Source organism: Phalaenopsis equestris, unplaced genomic scaffold, assembly GCF_001263595.1.
Source record: "Phalaenopsis equestris unplaced genomic scaffold, ASM126359v1 Scaffold000002, whole genome shotgun sequence".
Taxonomy (NCBI): domain Eukaryota; kingdom Viridiplantae; phylum Streptophyta; class Magnoliopsida; order Asparagales; family Orchidaceae; genus Phalaenopsis; species Phalaenopsis equestris.
The window spans coordinates 61,500,000-61,521,595 of NW_018164444.1; the positions used below are offsets into that span (position 1 = coordinate 61,500,000).

The window sequence follows — 21,596 nt, forward strand, 5'->3', positions numbered from 1 at the left end:
ATATATATATATATATATATATATATATATATTTGCACATTCTTCTTCTTTCATGGTTGATTTGATAAATAAGGGCATTGTGATGTAATATTTTGATAATCATAGGTGATTTAGAACACTGAAAAACGTTAATTTGTAGGAGTGTGCATTGCTGACTGATGGTAGATTTTCTGGTGGATCACATGGATTTGTTGTCGGTCATATATGCCCTGAAGCGCAGGTATTTCATTTTTGTCACACCCAACATGTAAAATACAATTTTTAAAAAAATTGCAAAAAAATTTCTTGGTGGATTGTTTGATGAACATTTGCTTTATGTGAAGACTTGTATAATTTAGCATAATATTTGTCTTTCTTATGGAGATTTTATAATTTTTTTTTGAAGAAGCTTTTACAGAAATAATCACTCCTATATGTTATGATTCTCTTTTATTTTATAAAGTTATTACAAAATGAAACTTATGTTTATATGTCATGTAAAATCCTCTCATCCTCTCAATGCAAGCCTATACAAAGTGTTTTTTATGCAGTAGCAAAAGAAGTGGCATTTGCATTCACAACACTCGTAACATGGATATTTACAAATTTATCACCCTCTTTCACCCATTCTGAAAATTTATACCTAAATATCAAAATGCACTAGTATTTTTCATTTTTATCAAATTATCAATAGTTTGATCATGGAACGCGTAAATGTATTGGTTTGGCAATTCAAAAAATCACATTGGCAGTAGTTTTGTAAATAACAATATTTTGAGTGATGAGTATGTAATTATCCCCGTGCATAAAGCTACTTTGAGACTGAGTTTCCTTTTGGGGCAGCTTATCCGCTGCAACGGCGTTTTGAAAACGCAGTCTTACCATTTGGAAACTGCGTTTGAGCAATTTATCCAAAAACACATGTTTTTTTACACTAAACACAGAACGTGGGTCGCACCCCGCTGTCCGCGTTTCTAGATAAGGGGCTTAACTGGATAAGCGCAAGCTACACGTAAAAACTCTAGGACTATTTTGACACTTTACTCAATATATCAGTTAGTAAAAATGTAATAATTCATATTATGTGGCATGAACAAAACCATTTTGATCCGCCTCTTGTCAGGATGGAGGACCGATTGGGCTGATCCAAAATGGTGATGTAATTACAATTGACATTAACAAAAGAAGAATAGATGTTCAGCTTTCTGATGAGCAGCTTACTGAGAGAAGCAGAAAATGGAGCCCCCCTCCTTACAAAGCAACACGAGGAGTTCTTTTACAATTATTTTTCTCCCCTGCCTCTGTAACTTCTTTTTTATCTGAAACTGCAGTTTTTTATTTTTATTTTTATTTTTATTTTTATTTTTTGCAGTATATTAAAAGTGTTCAATCAGCTTCTAGAGGATGTGTGACAGATGAATAGGTGATGTGTATTTATGTAGTTTATTTATTTACTCTTGAGCTAATTTTCCTGAGTGTTTTTGGGGACTGATTTTTTGTCAGGACGTTTAGTTTGTGTTATTTATATGCAGAGACTTTTTTTCAGTCCCCAAGTTTTCACCAGAGAGTTAATAAGTTATTTGTAATTTTGTTATTGTTGAAGTAAGTTTTTGAAAGAAATTGTATTGAATTGAGAGTTTTTCTGTCAGAACTCTGAAGCATTAAATGTTTGTTTTAAGTTATTAGTTGCAGTGTATGAATGAGTTCTGGTGGATTCTCATCCTTCTTTTTTATTGCAAGACAAATGGTCGAAATCAACATATTTGGATCAATATGCTACATATTCAAATTCATTTGTTTAGGAATATTTACATACATACCACTCAATTCATATGTATTTACATCTCTAACTAAATTTTAATTTTACATGCGTGCCACCTTTCCTTTGCACAAAAATGTCATTTTTTTAGAAGTAAACAAATGGTGGTATTTTTGATGTTATGTAAAAGATTTGGGTGCTATTAATATGAAAAATGAAGTTTGTGCTAGACATGTAAATACATAAGAATTGGGTTTGGATGGTTTGTATTTAAGTTCCCCAAATGAAAATTATAATGTGTCAAATAAGGGACTTTGAAAAGTATGGAGTGGCTATTTTTTTTCGCACAAAAATTACAGTTTTTGCAGTGTCTGTAGGTAGACGGAATACTCATATACAAGTAATGCAACAGGGGAGTTTACATGAAAGTATGCAACCTACAAAAAAAGCTGCACTGTATGATCTACAACAAAAAAAAAAAGGAAAAGCTTCGGAGGTGGACCTTCTCAAGAAAAAATTTTTTGAAGAAGGGCATGTTATAGAAAAAGATTCTGGAAGAGGGCCTGATGCAGGGAAAAAGTTCCGGAGGAGGGTTTGCTGCAGGAAAGATTTCGGAGGGAGCAGAAAAAGACTCCGGAGGAAGGCCTACTGCAGAAAAAATTTTCGTGAAAATATGCTTGCGGTAGGAAGAATTTTGGTGGAGGATTTATTGTGGGAAAAACTTCAAAGGGAGGGTCTACTGTAGGAAAAGAGTTAGCAGCGAGGAGGGCTTGTACGTCAGTTGTTGGGATTCCATTTAAGGATACATCCAGTCTCGCCTCTATAATAGACTTATTAAAGTCATTTTGCAAGCAAACCAACGATAAAGTCCTCTGTCTTAATAAACCCCCTGACATCTTTCTCATCCATCAAACATTCAATATTCACTGGCACATATCTTCAGCTTCTTGCACGCTGCACCGAGTCTAAGACGCGCACGCATTCTGATAAACATCAATCTTATATTCATCCTTGAACTGTAAAGTATGGCTTTACAGTTAATTATGAATTATGAAAAAGGGAGGTGAGAATTTTAGTCATCCTTCAAAATTCTTCTTCATTGGGTCCCCTCCTCTTAGGAGATTTGGCTTGAACTTAGCCTTAACTTTCTCCTTCCTTGCTTGAATTATGGAGTTGATTTTGACATATCTAAAGCCTCCATTTATTGGTAGCGAAATGTCCTACTTGAATGGATAGAACAACAAAGTTAATTATGACTCATTTTAGTACAAATATAACACTATTTTCCACCCTCCTTGCAATTTGAGATGATATTCATGTCAATACTTCTTTTTTTTTACTTAAGTAATACAATTGAACCACATGTTCCTGCAGTCGTCGACCATCGCTCACCGGCTATTATCGACCACCTACAGCCTCACCTTGCTCGTTGCAACGGAACCCTTTGTAGAATTACAACATATACTGTGAAATCCCGACGTACGTTGCGGAATAATGAAGCACCTTGCAAAAGAATGACGTGTACCGAATATGATGCAACAATACACCCCAAATACGGTGCAACGAAGAAGACTATATACCAACGCACTTCGAATACACTACAACAACGAGCCCCGAATATGATGGAACGATGAGCCCCAAATACGATGTAATGATGTGTCTCAAATACAGTGCAACGATGCACCCCTAAGATTGTGTAATGACGTGCCCCAAAGTTATCTTAACAACACACTCCGCATAGGGTGACTTTCTCAGGACTCCTAAAGTTCTCTCCTCGTAGCTCTTCACTACGACTTATGTGACCAACTATGGGCAACATGGTCCATAGCTCATGTAGTTTCCGCCTCCCACCTATGTGGCATAAGAATGTCGTTATAGCTCACTACTACGACATATATGACAAACCATGACCTACATGGTCCACAACTCTTACAACTCTCTACTACGGCATACGTGTCTAATCAATGCTCTTAAACCAACCATCTACAACCAACATGACCAACTACTACCACGACTTTCAACTATGGCATCCACGACAAGCCGACAATATAGCCATCATCCACCATGTTTATAGCGGGCTATTGCTTCATAGAAACCAAGTAAATCTTTTACGAACTGTTACAACTATTAATGAATTAATGGTGTACATCAACCCTATAATTTCATCTTCTCTAATTCGAAAGAAGAGTAGACCTACGTACTTACAATCACATAGAGTCATTTCAACTGAGCTAGACCCAATGATCATTTATCTTTCAGACTTTTGAAGTAAAAATTTAAGATAGTATATGCATGTATTAGATCTTCATCCAACACTAAGTCACTAAATTATTATTCTATTGTTGTGAATATTAGACGGATAGATATATTAAAAATAACGCGGTATATATGCAAACCATCCCATTTATTTAAATTAATATCAAATATTTTACTGTTGGCTTTTTTTTTTTTTTAAGAGGTGGAAAGAGGGAAAGAAAGTTTTGCATCCATCCCACTCAAAATTTACATATTTATATAATTGAAATTTAAGTTTTTCATTTATATACTATTTTAAGATTTACATCAATGCCACTCAAATTACATATTTATATATTTAAAATCTAACTTCTAAAATTTAAACATTTGTGTCATAATCATATCAAAATATATACTCAAGAAAGTATGTTTCACATTAAAATTAATATAATTAATATTTTTGATGAAATGTTAAAAATGTAGATAATATATAAACAAATATTATAATTTATATATTAGATCTATAAATAAATATAAATTATATGACATGTCAATAATTCGCTCTGATTTTATCAAGAATAATATAGCTTAAATTCATTATCTTTCATTTTAAACCTCTATTGTTATACTACAAATCATTCAGCATCAATGCCTCCGTTTATACCTGCCAATATCTAATTCCTAAATTTTCATTTTCATTAAAAAAATACAATAACAATAAAGAACCATATAAAAATGTAATATTAATCTGCATAAAAAAAATAAAAAAAATAAAAAAATAAAAACTATGGAAGCTTTCCTAAAGAACATCAAAGCAAGTTAAGCCGCAATGAAAGGAACTGAGAGAAGTAGATGTCAATAAAGAAGCAAAACTGCTACAGCAAAGAGAACCAAGCACAGGAGATGAAGAAAATTTGAGTCATGGTGATTTTTACAATCATTACATCCGCTTTCAAATAAGTGCAATATAATTTATAATTTATGAATATAACCCCCATGCAAATTTCAGGATATGTTTTTCACTTTATAAAAATTCATCTCAAAACTTACTGCCACAAAAATTCTTATAGAATGGTAGCTGAAATGGATGCTACCTGCCACAAACAAGAAATAAGTTATTTAGTAAGAACAAAGAATGATAAAACATTCAAGATCTGACAGACTGCTACAAATGCTACCAAAAGAGAAATTGCTTTGTAAATATTATCTTGTTAATTAACTATTGATTAGCAATTCATTTAACAAAGATTGACTGAAAAAAACATTAGCATGATTCAGTACAACATTAGTAACAAAATTGCCAGAGATATTTGCCATGGATCTGTTGTAACATGTAGCTAAGTAGATAAAAGAAAAAGTTTGTTGTGAATAGCTACAAATTACTTAGCTAAGAAATGTTATTTTAATGCACTAAAATATTTTTAGCCATAAAGAGAGAATTTATCATTTAATCATTGAATGAAAATACATCATAAATAGGGCGTCAAAAAAGTTATTTGTTATTAAACCGCTCATATTCATTACTTGTATAATGATATATTATGTATATTTATCTTTAAGTTTAAATCATCACAGGTTGTGTAGGCACGTGGCTCTATGCATTTTATTGCATTGAATGGTGCAAGTTCGACTCCAACGCTATACATCTATTTTTCCAATTAGTTTAAACGAGTCAATTTTGAGCCAAACATAAACAAGAATATGTAAATCGAGATGAACGCAAACAAATTGTTGAGTGATTTCAAACAAGAGCCAATTTCGAGCATAATTAATTTCGAACTAGTTGAAAATGAGCTGAGCTTGAGCTCGTCTAAATCCCTAATCACAAACATTGATGAAATAAATCAAAATCAACTCAGACGAGATGAGATTTTTTACTTTAAAAACCTATAGAAGTAAATTTATAAATAAGAAATGTTATTTTAATGCACTAAAATATTTTTAGCCGTAGAGAGAGAATTTATCATTTAATCATTGAATGAAAATACATCATAAATAGGGCCGTCAAATAAATTATTTGTTATTAAACCGCTCAAGTTCGGCTTGCTAAAAAGTAAGAAAATTATATATTATTTATATAATAATATATTATGTATATTTATCTTTAAGTTTAAATCATCACAGGTTGTGTAGGCACGTGGCTCTATGCATTTTATTGCATTGAATGGTGCAAGTTCGACTCCAACGCTATACATCTATTTTTCCAATTAGTTTAAATGAGTCAATTTTGAGCTAAACATAAACAAGAATATGTAAATCGAGATGAACGCAAACAAATTGTTGAGTAATTTCAAATACGAGCCAATTTCGAGCAGAATTAAGTTCGAACTAGTTGAACACAAGTTGAGCTTGAGCTCGTCTACATCCCTAATCACAAACATTGATGAAATAAATTGAAATCAACTCAGAAGAGATGAGATTTTTTACTTTAAAAACCTATAGAAGTAAAAAAAAATAATAACAAATCCTCAGTTGAAATAATTTCTCAATAGAAAACTAACCAGAAAAAATAGAGGTGTACACCTATTTAAAAATGCCTCATTGCACGCTCGTGTCCCTTCTTCCATATGCAAGGATATAACTTCAAGTTATTTTAAATGTGCCATCCGAAGGCACTTCTCGAAAGCATGTTATACTATACATAATTTTAAATAGGGGCATCTACATACATACAACCCAATTCTCATGCATTTACATATCTAACACCTAAATTTTACTTTCTATATTTATACCACCCAAATCTTTCATATCATATAAAAATACCATTACTTCAACTTTTAAAAAGTGAAAGACACCTTTCCATGCATAGGAACATGACATGCACGTAAAAGTTAAAAGTTTAGGTGTTAGATATATAAATACATAATAATTAAGTGGTTTGTATGTAAATCTTCATCTTCAATATTGAAGAGTAGTACAATGTAGTGGATATGAACCATAAAAGCTTCCATGGTTAAAATAGTGGGAGTTTTAAGGCCATGGAGTCATAATCAAGAGACAATTGATGCTTGCTACCCTAAGTCCTTTTACCTCAAAGTCTCTTTCCAAAAATTCTTCTTAATCTCATTAGCTCTTCCTCAAAGTCACCAACCAATAAAATATAGTATTATAAGTTCACAACACATACAATTAAATTGCATTTCTTCACACTGGCGTTTACAAAGAGTGTGATCAACAAGGGCATTGAGTGTGCCCACAATTTTGAACTTATTTAGAGCATATATAAAACTATGCATGAGGGGATTGTTTGAAATCAAATGAAATTTTTGGGAGATTTACATACCTACCATTCAAATTTTATGCATTAGCATATCAACCACCTAAACTTCAATTTTTACCTATTTCAGCATAGAAATTGGTGGTTTGTTCATTAAAGTTTGAGTGGTTGATAAGTTAAATACATAAGAATTGTGTAACATGTATGTAAATACCCCAAATTTTTTAAGTCTATTGTTGTTTCTCTAATTTTCCAAACTGGGTGGGATCCTTATGTATACATCCCTACTTACGATCCACAATAAGAAAATATTCTTAATGTTAAACTAAAGATAAATGCTAGCACAAAATTATTGCCTCTAAGAGCAAAACACAAATTATGTTGAGTTTGGCAAAGGAAGTTAAAGGAAAATAGAATTTGTTGATAGTTAATAGATAAGATTGGATGTACCATTTTACAACAACTCAAGCATTAAATTTATCTACATACCATTCCATATGATTTTATATTGACTATAAAGATACATTAGAATTCAACCATGTACCAATCTTTGCTAAGACTTCATTTTCTTCAATTACAACTTGTTTTCACCAAGATGTCTTCTTACTTACCGACCTTTGCTAAGGCTTGGATTTCTTCTATTACAACTTTTTTTTTTCGCTCATGAGTTTTGAGAGCATCATGAATATTATTTGGAATCTATATTTTATCAAGACGGGCGTCCAAAGCAGTTTAACTAGAAGAAAGCATTTTATAAGTAATGAAATTATATAGTAGGTGTTTGGTGTGGGACCTCGCTTCTTTCCTCGAAACAATAAGAAAGTAGAGATCAATATCATCTATGGATTTATTCTCCTCGATGTAAAATTCATTGGTCTTTGTACCAAGATTCAAACTATTGGGTCTGTTGGAACATCTAGACTTTTATTTTTCCTACTGGTATAAACATGAAACTTATTCTATGTAGGTTGGATGTATAAATAAGATGATGGGAAAGTAAACAATTCTAATAAAGCTTTAGTAATTGGATTTATTGATAAGAAGAGAGAATTTGTGGTTTTATAGAAGTTGCAATAGGTTGAATGAAGGATGATAGAAAATATTCATTTTAAACGAGTTTGATGAGAATGGAGGATGATGGATAATCAAATAGGTTAAAACTTTGAGATTCTTCTACTTGAATTTCCTCCTACTAAATTTTGGGTTTGAAGTAAGAGTGGTGTTCAAGATATATACATTGAATTGTAATTTCTTTTGTGAGAAAGAAATATCAATTCTATCCTTCTTGATTTAGGGAGAATTCAATAAATTCGCATCTACTAGATTTAGAATCTTTTTTTTTTTTTTTTTGTTGATGAGTGTTATATCTGAATGAAAATTCAACAAACAAAAATTTTTCAAAGTATAAAAGAAATAATTTTGGTCTTCAAAAAAAATATAAATGGGTACTCTTGAACACATTCTATCAAAAAAATCCATAACTATTAGCATAGCTTTTTCCATAGATATTTAAAAATTTTTATAGAGCAAATTAAGCTTTTTTTATAGTAACTTCATTTTATTAATGGTTGTCAAAAGAAAAACTTTACTAGATAATCCCTTGAAGAATAAGTTTTCTTCTAAGGTTGATTTCTATCATTGAAGTTATCAGCTTCGTGACCATTTTTCAAAGAAGTAATCCGTCCTCTTCTTTCTAAAAGTTTTCTTCACATATATTTGTCACTTTGTTGGACGGAGACTAGTTGTTATAACAACTATTAAAAGACTAGTCAGCATACAGGAAAGACATCATGTTGAAAGACCTACAGACCTTACAGGGAGGGTGCCTATCGTAAAGGTAAATTCCCTCAAAAGAAGAACAAGTAGACGAACTCACCAATTGGGTTTCAGAGAACTTGCCATATGAGATTGAGATGAACTTAGTAGGCAAGTTCCATGAAGATTCACTAGCTGGGTTTGAAGTACCAACTCGCCAAGGGACAAGACAGACTTATCTTCTGACGAGAGAGAATATATCCACTAAGATTTAAAAAAAAAATCTAATTCAAGGTTATCACCAGACTCGTCAAGTCAATCCTATCAAGGCAGTCAGCCATACATGGAGAAGCTACGCAAAAACTACTATTTAGATGCCTAGCCACTTCTATATCTAATGGCTGACTACTATCTTGAGTTTGAAGCTATACTCAAAGCACTTAATCTTTTTTTTTTTTTCCTTTGCTAGGGAATGTTGCATTTATCATATATAGAATTCATTCAATAGTGCTCTAAATCTCAAATCCTTGTTCATAAATAAGGGATCGTGAGGAGACCCGTCGGCTTGCAATTGTTGCACTAAACTATAGTACTTGATCGACTATAATGACTCTTTTTCCCCTGTGTTTGTAAAGCTCACGCATAATGCGTGGTCAAAACAAAATTCAACAGGTGAAAGATTAGTATCTTTGATACCATCATGAAATTAGAATATGAGGGTAGAAAGTAAAGATTTCACAACTAATTTTATACACTTATTGTGTTAAAAATAATAATTAAAACTCAGCAAAGGAAAAAAATAATTATCCATAATAAAAATAAATTTAAAAATTAACTATATAATAAAAAAAAAGTTATTGACTACGAATTATTGATTTGTTATAAATGAAAAAATTGTAAACAAATTATTAAACTGCTATAAATGGAGAATTGTTGTCCATAGATTGCAGGTTTTGTTGTAAGGAAAAGATGCTTGCCACGGATTAAGATTACTTCAACACCTACGGATGCTAAATATATTTATTGATAAACTAATTTTCATGATCAAGATTCATCCATTGGGGGTATTATCGGCAGTTGCAAAGCCTTTTGGTTGCCAAAGAACCTGCACAAATTCATGGCGTTCACTATTTTAAGTTTTTTATCACGATGATCTAACAAAAGTATATACTCTCCCAGTCTATGGTCATCAATCAACAAACAACTTTACTCCAAATGATGTAAGCAAATGCCTTTCTCCATAGGGATCTATCATAGTAGTTTATATGAAGCAAACTGTTCTACATATAGGTTGCAAAAAATCACCGTTTGGTATAATAAACTCTTCAATATCACCATTTAAATATTATTCAAAGCAGTACAATTTATCACTTTATCTTTATCGGCCTGTAGTCTTCTTAGACGATAAATAATGCAATATATGTAAAAAAATTGAGAAAGTCCAAAATACATTCTTGGCATGGAGTTTGCATACATCAAAGATGAAGTCTCTTTATCTCATAGGAAATATACAAAAATGGCAATTTTGTAAAGGGCCTTTTGTATATAAAATAGCTTCTAGTATTTCTTATCAAATGTAGTTTAGCAATTCAGTGGCCTAGAAGGTAATATAGTATAAAGAAACAGGGCAATTTTTTTTTTTCTTTTTTCGTTGATTCACTTTCAGCATATACCCAGAGACTCTTAGAGTGGACTCCTTAGTTTAGAAATAACGTGAGGAGAAAACCATAAAGGGAAAACCATAGAGGGAAAAGCATTCAAGTGGTCTCCTATAAGTCAACCATGGAAACATAGCTTTAGTCTCATTTCCTCCGGGTTCCTTTAGTAGAATCAAGCAAGGAGGCCAACGACAGAGTCAAGAACCTCCAATTCGAAGCGTTTGGTCATTTCTAGGATAAAGAAGTCCTCGCATCAGTTTCTCTGTATTCTAAAAATGTTAATTTCAACATTTTTGTTTTTCCAAATGAACACTAAACTGTTGTTTATTTGAAATTTTTGTACAGCAGGTTGTTGTTCTTCAGAAGAGATGTTTTGGAACATTTTTGGGAGGAAAAAATAAATATCATTTGAACTTGAAAGAATGAAAATATTCTTAATATCATTATTATTTCAATATCAAATTTTGGAATTAGAGCCCTATGTTTAAGATACTGCCAAATATAAACAAACCCCTTCACAGCCAAAATTTAGCAATAGAAGAACTGCATCATGAAATTCAAAAATTACAACATAGATTAGCGAAATATAAAAGGCATGAGCAAGAATCACATGCCTTTCATTGAGATGACACTCATTTAGAATCCTAGCGAGATGGACCATTTCATAAAGCATTTCAAAAATCATCTGAGGACGAATCTTATTTATCATTGAAAAATTTTGAAGTTGAGTTAAGGTTGATATTACAAATTTTGAAGGCGGGTTAAATCCTAATGATTTCATAGATTACCTACATACGATAGAGGGTAAATTTGAATTTAAAATATACCTACTGACAGATGTGGAGAATTTAAACAACCCCCTCGAAGAGATTGGTAGAACTTGTAGCCATTAAACTTTCAAATAAAAAAAAAAACATCCATTTGGTGAGGGAATAAAAAAAAAAGGGCTAAACAGAATAAAAATAAGATTAAAACATAAGAGAAGAAAAAAAGAACTAAAAAAAGGGTACTTGCCATCTCATTTCAAGCAAGATATCTTTAACTTCATAATTTTCAACAATGCATTTTGTTCGTAGAAGGATAAACTATTGATTTCGAACAATTGAGATTGAAATGTGACTAAATTTTTCAAATTTTAGATAGGGCAAGGAGTAAACTATAGCAGTGTTTAAGGCCGTGCAAATTGATTATCCTAGGTCCCTTAAAACTTGTTTTGTGATAATTCTGAAATGCTCCAATACATCCAGCAACTTGAAGTTAATCTTTGGTATGGGAAAAAAATTTAAGCAGTCTTCTATGGTTGAGGCAATTATGTGTCCAAAACATAGTTCTAGTCTCATTTCCTTTAGTTTCCTTCAGAAGAACTGAGATAGGACAGGGCCAAGAATCTCCATTGGAAGTAGCATAGCAGTGAAAATGGATTTACTTGTAGTTTTAAGTCTCTTCGATGGCCGTGAGTGAACATTTATTGGATCAAGGACTCCCCACATTTGGTTATCTGTATTCTAATTTCAATGATTTCAAAAATTTGGTTTCTAAGTAAACATTTAATTATTATTTATCACAAAGTTGTGTATATCAGGTTGCTGATTGATCTCAAGCAGCTCACACAAATTTCTCTGTATTCAGCCAAGCCAATAATTTGATCATTTTCCTTGATAGAGCCATGTGAATTATGTGAATTAAAAAAAACAACAGCTTTCAAAAACCTTGCTGCTTATATCGAATTTGTTATTTATTCGATAGGTTAATCCATTATCTAAGTCATTGTGGGGTAGCTGTCAACATTTGTAAAACTTTATTACTGCAGGTGGCTTCAACAAACAAAAAAAACCTGCGTTGAGGGCCTGTAAATCATTTGTTATGGTGGAAACAGAGGCAACCGTCCCTAAGGTCTACCTAAGAGTTGTTTTGGAGCATTTCCGGGGAAAAGAATTTACTCCAATTCAAGTTATTTAATTAGGATATTGTAACTTTGATTTGTAAATAATTATCCATAGAATGACTTTTGTTAAGTAGTTTTGTTTTCCCTTGGCGTAAAAGATTCTCATAAACAGCTTACCATTAGTCTTTTGATAGTGAACTATTTAATTTTTAGTTATTAAGTCGATATTTCGGTGTTAAAAGGACCTTGAAAAAATTAGACTTACTTGAGTGAAAACCTACTAATGCTCCTATGGATACCTTATAAATTTACAAAGATGAGAAAAACTTTAAGATACCTTTCTTTGTCAGTGGTTGGTTAAGAAGCTTATTTACATGTCACTCGATCGAATATTTCCTCAGTTATTGGTGCAGTTAGTCAACATACATAACATTCTAAAGAATTATTAAAATGACATTAAGTTTAATAAATATTAATTTCAATAAGAAAATGACTGGTTTAATATAAATACAATCATTTACAAACTAAAGTCAACCATGATAAGTATGTTAAATTTGTTGAAGATTGATAGTCTATTTCAAGAAATTTTGTTTTGTAAGAGGAATGTAGCTTACTGGAGTAGCAAAAAGTTAAAAGTCCATTTCGGATTTTTTTTCTATTTTTTGTTTTTATTTAGTTTTGTTTAAGTTTTGATTTAAAACAAAACATGTTTGACTATTTGATTAAAATACGATTATTTCTAAAAATACTGAAAATACCAAAAAGTTTTTTTGAGTTTTTTTTTTAACATGTAAATTTGTTTTAGAAAAAAAAAATGTAAACAAACATATTTTTAAGAACAAAAGAAAAAATAAAAAATAAAAACAAAACATAAAATTTATAACAAACAAGCCCTAAATGTTGTAATGAGATATATTATTGAAGCAAAATACAAAGTTCTTCTACATTTCACCCATTCAATGATGTGTAAAAATAATCTTGCTGAAGCACTTCGCTTTCCTGTTACTCAACCTATTACTCTTGTTGATAATCAGGCCATTATTCACATTGCAATGTGCTAGCCATTTTTTTTTCACAAAAAAACAAAACAGATATTTAGATTGCAATTTTATCAGAGATAATTTTTACTTCTTAGAAGGATCATCACTTATTATGTTTAGTGGAGGACATTAGCAGACATTTTATAAAAGCTTTGAGACCAATTCAATTCTTCAATCTTTAATTATTAATCCTTTCTAATTCTATCATTTATACCTGTCCATATATAGCATCAATTCTATTGTAATATTAATCAATTTATTTTCCCATGAACAAAATGAATGTTGGTGATTTGCATGAACTTTATTTAAGCAAAGATTAACTGTTCCATTTTTTCACAAAAATAAGGGAGAAATTAATCACTTATATAATTAAAAATTATTCCTCTAAAGAAACTTACATGAGGTGTATAGCAGATGGCATTGAAACAGCAGCAACCTTTTGAGCCTTGTGGGTTTCACATCTGTACAGACCTTTAAGTTCTTTTTTTGCTCGTCTCGCTTCTCTCCTTTCCTCTTTCACTGCAGCCTGCATGCAGCATTGATATTTACATTAGCAGTAAATGGAAAAAATAAACAATGATAAACATAATAATTCCACAAAAATCATACTTTAGATCTTTCCAAAATGATCATCACAAGTAAATAAACTGATCCGAATAGGCTTTGTTAAGTCAATTGTCCGACACCATAGAAATCAATGAAATGTTTATCTCAACTATATAAGCACTTCATTAGGGCATTATATTTTCATGTTAATGAATAATTAAACTATGTTTGAAGCATAATGATGTAGAATTAGATCAGTGGTTGCGTTATCTAAATATCTATCTATCAGCTTCAAATATAAGAACTAAAACAGTGATGTTAATCTACATCTACAAACTCAACGCAACGTGAGTTTGTATGAAAGCTTGTGCGTGAGTGTGTGTTCAAAAGAAATTCATATGATTGAGTCCTCCTACATCATAAAATTGACTCTATGTGTGCACGCGCGCCCGTTCAAAAGATGATAGTATTGTTGTATGGCCAAATCAGCTTCATACGTGCAAAGATAGATGTATATATAAAAATAAATAAAAAATAAACCATGAAGACTAAACCAACACATTAATTAATTAAAAATACTTCTTAACAGACATGAAAAGGACAACAGCAGCTACAAGTATTCAAAATATATCCAAGCATAACAAAAATTGCAGCATGAAGCCTAAAGAAAATCAAGTGATTCAATTTTTAAAGCAGAATCAAGTTTTAATATTCAAGTCTCAAACTCTTTAACCTTTGCAACTAACATAAATAAACCAAATGAAACGATATATTAGTACCTTGCGTTCCTTTTTCTCATCTTTTGATTCCTCTCTATGCGGTTTACTCTTTTGTTTCTCAAAACCAGCTGGTTTCTTAGCCTTTTCAAATTCTTTTTTGATGTGTGATAAAAACTCCACTGGAAGCTTCTCTTTACCTCTAAGTTCAATCATGCCAGTCTTCTTAATTGAATCAACTGGAAGTTTTTTTGCAAATTTTCTTTTTAGAATCTCTGGAGTTTGTATTATACCAGGATGGTTGTCAAGATTTGAATAAGTAGATACAATAGTCTCACAGTCCCAAACTTCTAATTCGTCACTACTTTCCTCAACCAAGATCAAATCTTCTTTATCCCCATCATCATTAAAATACTTTTCAGCATACTCTCTACACCTGCTAATTAAATCTGCAGAATCATCCAACTGAATGCCCATGTTTGGTGCTTCTTGTTTACATATATAATCCCCAGGAGCTCGATATTGCTCTTCAAATTCTAAATCATTCACTTTGCACTCCCTTAGAGCATCATGAAGCTTTGTAACAGTCGTATCAGCCTCCTCATCGTGATAGCTATCATCGTCACTGTAAGTGTCACCATATCCTCGCAGCGCGAGCTTTAAAAGAAACAAAAAATGAGAAAGAAACAAAATAATATTAAGGACCAAGGGAATCCTTGTAAGTAAAGAAAATTATGAATGACAGCTAAAGAAATTTCTTCAAAAAGAAAGATTAAAATTACAAATGTTGATGATAAAATAGTTACCAAATCAAACTGTTCGTCCAGCAGCCTAGGAATTCTAGGCTTGTCACCATCTTCTAATTCATCTACACCATCCTCATCATGAGACTCATCCTCCAGCACATCCTTACTCGAGCACATTTTCCTTTCCATTTTATCTCCTCCTGGTTCAGCTTCCTCCACTTCTTCACTTTCCCCCTCACTACTTACAGGAAGATTGGCCTTGAACACGAAATCCTCATCAAAGTCCTCCGTATCAGACCCAAACCTTGACAGATCGCTATCATCTAGCAACCTCGCCACATCGGGATCAGAAACCTTTTGAACCCTAACACCAACCGCCTTAGTAGCAACAGCATAGATTGAATCCTTGTCTGACTCAACTCCTCTAAGTTTTAGCCTCGAGGCATCAAAGGCCTTACAAGAGTATCAAACAAAATAAATAAATAAGAGAATTCTTAACTAGAAAGAACGACAACTTCAAAAAAAAACATCAGCTTTACCTTAACATCAATCGGCACGAGATCCAATCTTGCCTTGCTGTTTTGATAGTAAGCAGCGCCAGCACCAGCATTGCCGATTTGCCGAAGATGCTGAAGATAGTTATAGCCGTCGTCGGGTAACCCAAGCTCCAGGATTTCCTGTCTAACTTTATCCGGAAGCAAATTGGAAGCCGCCCGATTACTCGTGACGCGGGCAGCATGCCTCAGCAATGGCAGCGAGAAGCTCCCTACGTCATCGGTGTCGCCAGGTGCATCGGCGAAGATGGAATCGACATTATCTACTCCTTTCAATTCGGCTTGCTCGGCAGCGGCGCGATCGTTTCCGCCATTATCGTCCTCGAACATGCCGGGCACGCTAAAAACGTTGTTGTCGACCCTGACAAATACGCGGTCGGATGATGGGGGAACAGGAGCTTCGGCATATTCGGGAAAGTTAGATGTGTCGCGTGCGAGAAGCTTGAAGGTTGCGGATTTCTTCTTATCGATGAATGACTTCTTCTTGCCCATCTTACACGTATTCTGGAGATGCCCAGGGGTTATAACCGGAGAAGGGGAATAGTGGTTGCCGTTGAAGGCCGGCTCCGGGAAGGGGGGGTGGTGGATCGGCCTTAGGGCCCGCGCTCGTGAGTGTCGAGGGAGGTATTTATAGCCGGAGAAGGGGAAGATTGCTTACCACCGATGAAGACCGGCAGTGAGCAGAGCGCCTCTCTTGCCTCTCTTGCCTCTCTTGCCTCTCGGGCATTGCTAGGGTTGCAGGAAAACGGGAAAAATATTAAATCAGGAATACTAGAGTTCGCATCGGAACAATCGGAACATTTAGGTTTCTCATGCGTTATTTATAAAAATTATTTAGGTTTGTTATGCGTTATTTATAAAAATTATTTATTATTCGATTATTTTAAGGTGTTATTATAATATTTCATCATGTTACTTAATTTGGGGCTGAACTGTTATTGAAATATTCTCTCGCGTTATTTGATTTGATGTTGTGTTATTCCTGGTAAAAATTGAAATAATATAGGGGATGTGCCGAACAACACAACCCCAAATTAGATAATACGGGGAAATGTTCCAATGACATTGCAAAATAATCGAATAACACATCATTTTTACAAATAACACAAATGGAATATTCCCTTAGCACAGCCGGATATTCCAATCCGAACGTAACTCTACATTATGAGTCATGATGTAATATTTTTCTAGGGTTGCGAGCGTGTGTGCTCAAAGGTGAAGGATGTGTGATTTTATTATAGGGATTTCTTTTTTTTTTTAATAATATCTTACGACAGTTGTTATTTAAATGTCGATAAATTATATTAAAGTGTGTGTATTTACAATGTAAATTCGACGTTTCAGATGGGCATGTACGGTTTGTTTCATCATATGAGGTCATTTTGACAAATTAATTGGTGATCAGGACAATTTAAGCCAGTTTTTTCTGCGACGCGGCGAAAGATGTTTGTTAATTCGATTGAAGTTGTTCGACAAAAAAAATAATGGTCGGTCTTCACTTCGGCGAGAACCAAAGTCTAGCAAGACAATCTCTATGGCATGCCTCCAAACAGGCGTTCAAGGGTCTCTTTAAAACTTCTTCGATTTTTATAGGAACTCAACTTGAGTTTCAATATGTTTGTTTTAATCATTCAACTAAATATTGAGGATTTGAAATCACACATATGAAACTACAATGAGTCAATAACTGTTTTAAATCTCTATATGGTACGGGTCTCAATACTAGTCCTCTGGGAGAGTCAACAGGGAAGTCCTTTGACTAGATCATATAATCTAGATAGAGAGAGACTTTATAAAAATGAGGTCAACATTGACAAAACAATAAACGAGACAGATTGAAGCCTAACGACCAACAATCCCATTCTGAGAAAGATGGGGGCCGACAACTCCCACTATCAAGATAGTGTTGGATTGACCATGTGTTGTGAAAAAACGACAGCAGTAAAAAGAAAAATAGGATATAGAAAAATTGCAAAACAGAAAACAGCGAAACACACAGATCTATATGGTTCGGCAAATTGCCTACGTCCAAAGAGCTTCAGAGGATTTTATTAACTTGAGAATTTATATTGTCGAACCTCTCGACGTTCACAAGAAAAAATTATCTCACTCTCTCTAAACGGAGAGCTATGAAGAAGCCTGGAAAACCAATGCCCTGCATACAGAAGAAAAACCAGGCTGCAGTCTTCCCCTTTCCATGAACAAAAGTTGCATCTCCTTTTATTACCTCTTCTCGCATCTACTACTCACCGAACAACATAACTAAAAGGGAAGCTTGGAATCTTACCTAAGGAAATTAATTCCTTCTTCTGCACTCATTAATGGAGGGGGCCCCCCCTTCCTTCTTTGTTCATGAAATTCCGATGGGAATTAGAAAGAGGCGGCAAGCATAAATCAGATATATGAAATACATGTAAATGAAATTATATTAAATGCAATTTAATCACTTTTCAGATTTGTCAAAACTGTCAAATCTAAATAGTGGATCGGGCTCCACAATGCCCAACAATTCTTCCACTTGGAGATTGGGACATTGGTTGCATTACCCACTGTCTGCACCGTCCTTTTCTCAAACATGATATACTCCACTTCTGCAACTCAAAATCATGATTTTCATGCCAGAAGATCAACTGAAGCCGAACACAACTTCAGCTTCTTAAGAGTAACACCCTTAGTTGACATATCAGCATCAACATAACATTGTACCTCCAAGCTTTTTTCTGTGTTACTCATGTATCCGCTTATAACTTCCACTGCATGGGGAATATACTGTCTCTGCTGAAAGCTCTTTTCAACAAGTCCAGTCATGCACCTCTTACTGTCATCAAGCGCAATCTTCACCTGGTACACCCACTTGTTGTGTAATGTCTTTTTCCTTTGTGGAAGTTTTGTTAGCTCTCACTTGTTATAATTTTCATCTTGCAACATTTCTTCATAGCTCTGTGATTCTCCACTATATGTTCGTACAATATTCAATTTTCCTGTCTTTGGCGCTTTACCACTTTTCAGGAAACTACTTTCTTCTGTTTCCCCATAATGCACCTCTGGCTCATGTGTCCACTTCTAGGTAAACTTCTAATCATATATAGTGTGTCAGTATTCTTACCACGAGCCAGCACTAATCATTTAATAACCTTTCAAGTATTATCTGGGAACACAACTGAATGACCACCCTCATTGAGCTGTCAAATGTAAATGATGTTTTCTTTTTCAACTAGAAACGTGTCTGACCTTTTGTAAAGTTAATTTGTTCTTATTAGGGAGTGCAATATCAACGTCTCCTACCCCCAGCATGTTTAGAGTTCTTTCATTGGCCAGATATACATTCACAAAGTTACCTGCAACGTCAGGAACGTGTATGACCTTTTGCAAAGTCAATTTGTTATTGTTATGGAGTGCAATATCAACGTCTCCTACCCCCACCACGTTTATAACTTTTTCCATCGGCCAGATATATATTCCCAAAGTTACATACAACATAGTTCCACATTAACTCCCGATGAGAAAATGTATGGAAGGAAGCCTCTGAATGCAGTATTTAGTCATCAACAAAAAATGTGAACTGTCGGCAATAGCACATCCTGTATCTCTCCAGTTACCACATTTGTGAATCATTCTCCTTCTTCTTAGGATTCCTATAGTTCATTTTTATGTGGTTATCTGTGCCACAATTTTAGCAGGTTGTCTGCTGACCAGACTTTGATTTTGATCTTCTTCTATTTGAGTTTATGTTCTATGATCTCCCTCTGAAATCAACAATCAGTGTCGAACTCGATCCCGATGTCTCGCCATAATCTTTCATGTGTACCTCCTCAGTCAAAATTAAATCACGAATGTCATTATACGTCAGTTTAAATTTACCTACAAGACTGCTAACTGTCATCCTCATGGCTTCTCAGTTATTTGACAATGATGCCAACAACATCAACTCATATATCTCATCTTTAAAATCAATTTCAACATACGACAATTGATTTGTGATATTATTGAAATCATTCAGATGTTGTGCAACAGATGTACATTCTGTCATCTTCAAATTAAATAACTTCTTCATCGGATGCACCTTATTATTCGCTGATGAATTTTCATACATACCAGATAAAACCTCAATGAGATCTGCAGTAATGCTCTCCTCGATGACGTTGTGTGTAACAGACCTCGACAAGATTAATCAAATAACACACAGAACTTGTCGATCCAACAAATTTCATTTTGCCTCGTCCATCTTTTCCGGCTTCTTTCCCAATAACGAAAGATTAAGTTTCTTTCCATAGAAGTAGTCTTCTATCTGCATCTTCTGGTATGCAAAATCTGCGCCATTGAAATTATCGATCCCCAATGTCATCACTTCGTCTTCGTCTATTATTCTTTCTTAGATCCAAATCAAATCTTCGATGTCTGTTGTTGTGAAAAAACGACAGCAATAAAGAGAAAAATCGGATTGAGAAAAATCACAAAATAGAAAACAACAAAATACACAGATTTACGTGGTTCGGCAAATTGTCTACGTCTACAGAGTTGCAAAGAATTTTATTAGCTTGAGAAATTATAACGTCGAGCATCCAGACGTTCACAATAAAAAATTTTCTCTCTCTCTCTAAACCGAGAGCTACAACTAAGGATGAAGCCTGAAAACCAATGCCTTTCGTACAGAAGAAAAACTGGGTTGCCAATCTTCCCCTTTTCGTGAACAAAAGCTGCATCTCCTTTTATTCCCTCTTCTCGCATCCACTGTCTCACCGAACAACATAACTAAAAAGGAAGCTTGGAATCTTGCCAAAGTAATTAATTCCTTCTTTTGCACTCATTAATGGAGCTGGGCCCTCCTTCCTTCTTTGTTCATGAAATTCCAGCGAGAATTAGGAAGAGACGGCAAACATAAATTAGATATAGAAATACATGTAAAGGAAATTATCTTAAAAGCAATTTAATCAATTTTTAGATTTGTCAAAACTGCTAAATCGAAATAGTTGACCGGGCTCCACAATACCCAAAACCATGGTGGAAAGACTTCACACCATACGAACCACAACCCATCACGTGAAGAATACCTTTTCAGACAAATCTCTAAAATTGAACCACCCGAAAAGTTTAAGATACCCAATCTAGATTTGCACAAAGGACTCATCACTCGACAGACCATGTAGCTGCTTTCTTGTCCGTCATCGCCATTATCAAGATTTCAGACGCATTCCAGTGTTGTATATTCCGCACCGTACTGATAACTCAAACTTTCATGACAAAAATAATCCCTTCCTTTAGTGAGTTCAAAAGGTTATTCGTGTCTCATTTCGTTAATGTGCCAATACCATGAAAGAAGTCACGGTCTCTCCTCCATGTTAGATAGAAGGAAGGAGAAACCCTTCATTCATATACATTAAGATTATAGCGGGAGATGCTAGAAACATAAAACTTTGAACTTGTAATCGCTTAAACATCCCTAATACAAGGAGTTAATATCAAACAATTTAAATACGCCTTGGGATTGTGGAGCTGAGTTTGATGG

General features: G+C 33.7%; 2 protein-coding genes across 3 annotated transcripts in view; one reads left to right on the forward strand and one right to left on the reverse strand.

Annotated features, from left to right (window-relative positions):
- LOC110019433 (dihydroxy-acid dehydratase, chloroplastic) overlaps positions 1-1,402 on the forward strand; it is a 12,354-nt gene extending 10,952 nt beyond the window's left edge. The window contains exons 11-13 of the mRNA XM_020717090.1: positions 140-220; positions 1,103-1,282; positions 1,352-1,402. Of these exons, the coding sequence (XP_020572749.1) occupies positions 140-220; positions 1,103-1,282; positions 1,352-1,402 (312 nt within the window). The remainder of the gene's footprint in view (positions 1-139; positions 221-1,102; positions 1,283-1,351) is intronic.
- Positions 1,403-4,814: 3,412 nt separating this feature from the next.
- Positions 4,815-16,831, reverse strand: LOC110029494 (protein LTV1 homolog). Of its 2 annotated transcripts, none has more exons than XM_020731806.1 (5): positions 16,076-16,831; positions 15,597-15,989; positions 14,854-15,447; positions 13,927-14,054; positions 4,815-5,067 (listed from the first exon to the last, which is right to left on the reverse strand). In XM_020731806.1, the coding sequence occupies exons 1-5, from the start codon at positions 16,580-16,582 to the stop codon at positions 5,064-5,066; spliced, it is 1,626 nt and encodes a 541-aa protein (XP_020587465.1). In that variant the 5' UTR covers positions 16,583-16,831; the 3' UTR covers positions 4,815-5,063. The 2 variants fall into 2 exon arrangements, with proteins under 2 accessions (XP_020587465.1, XP_020587476.1); XM_020731817.1 differs by having other exon boundaries at positions 4,815-5,063; positions 13,923-14,054.
- Positions 16,832-21,596: the final 4,765 nt, after the last annotated feature.

What these genes read in the sequence shown, in the direction of transcription:
- LOC110029494 (XM_020731806.1), bottom strand. Translation starts at nt 16,582, where the DNA reads ATGGGCAAGAAGAAGTCATTCATCGATAAGAAGAAATCCGCAACCTTC. An exon ending in TGGACGAACAGTTTGATTTG is followed by an intron (nt 15,448 to 15,596) that starts GTAACTATTTTA and finishes TTTCTTTTAAAG; the next exon opens with CTCGCGCTGCGAGGATATGG. An exon ending in ATGAGAAAAAGGAACGCAAG is followed by an intron (nt 14,055 to 14,853) that starts GTACTAATATAT and finishes TGCTGCATGCAG; the next exon opens with GCTGCAGTGAAAGAGGAAAG.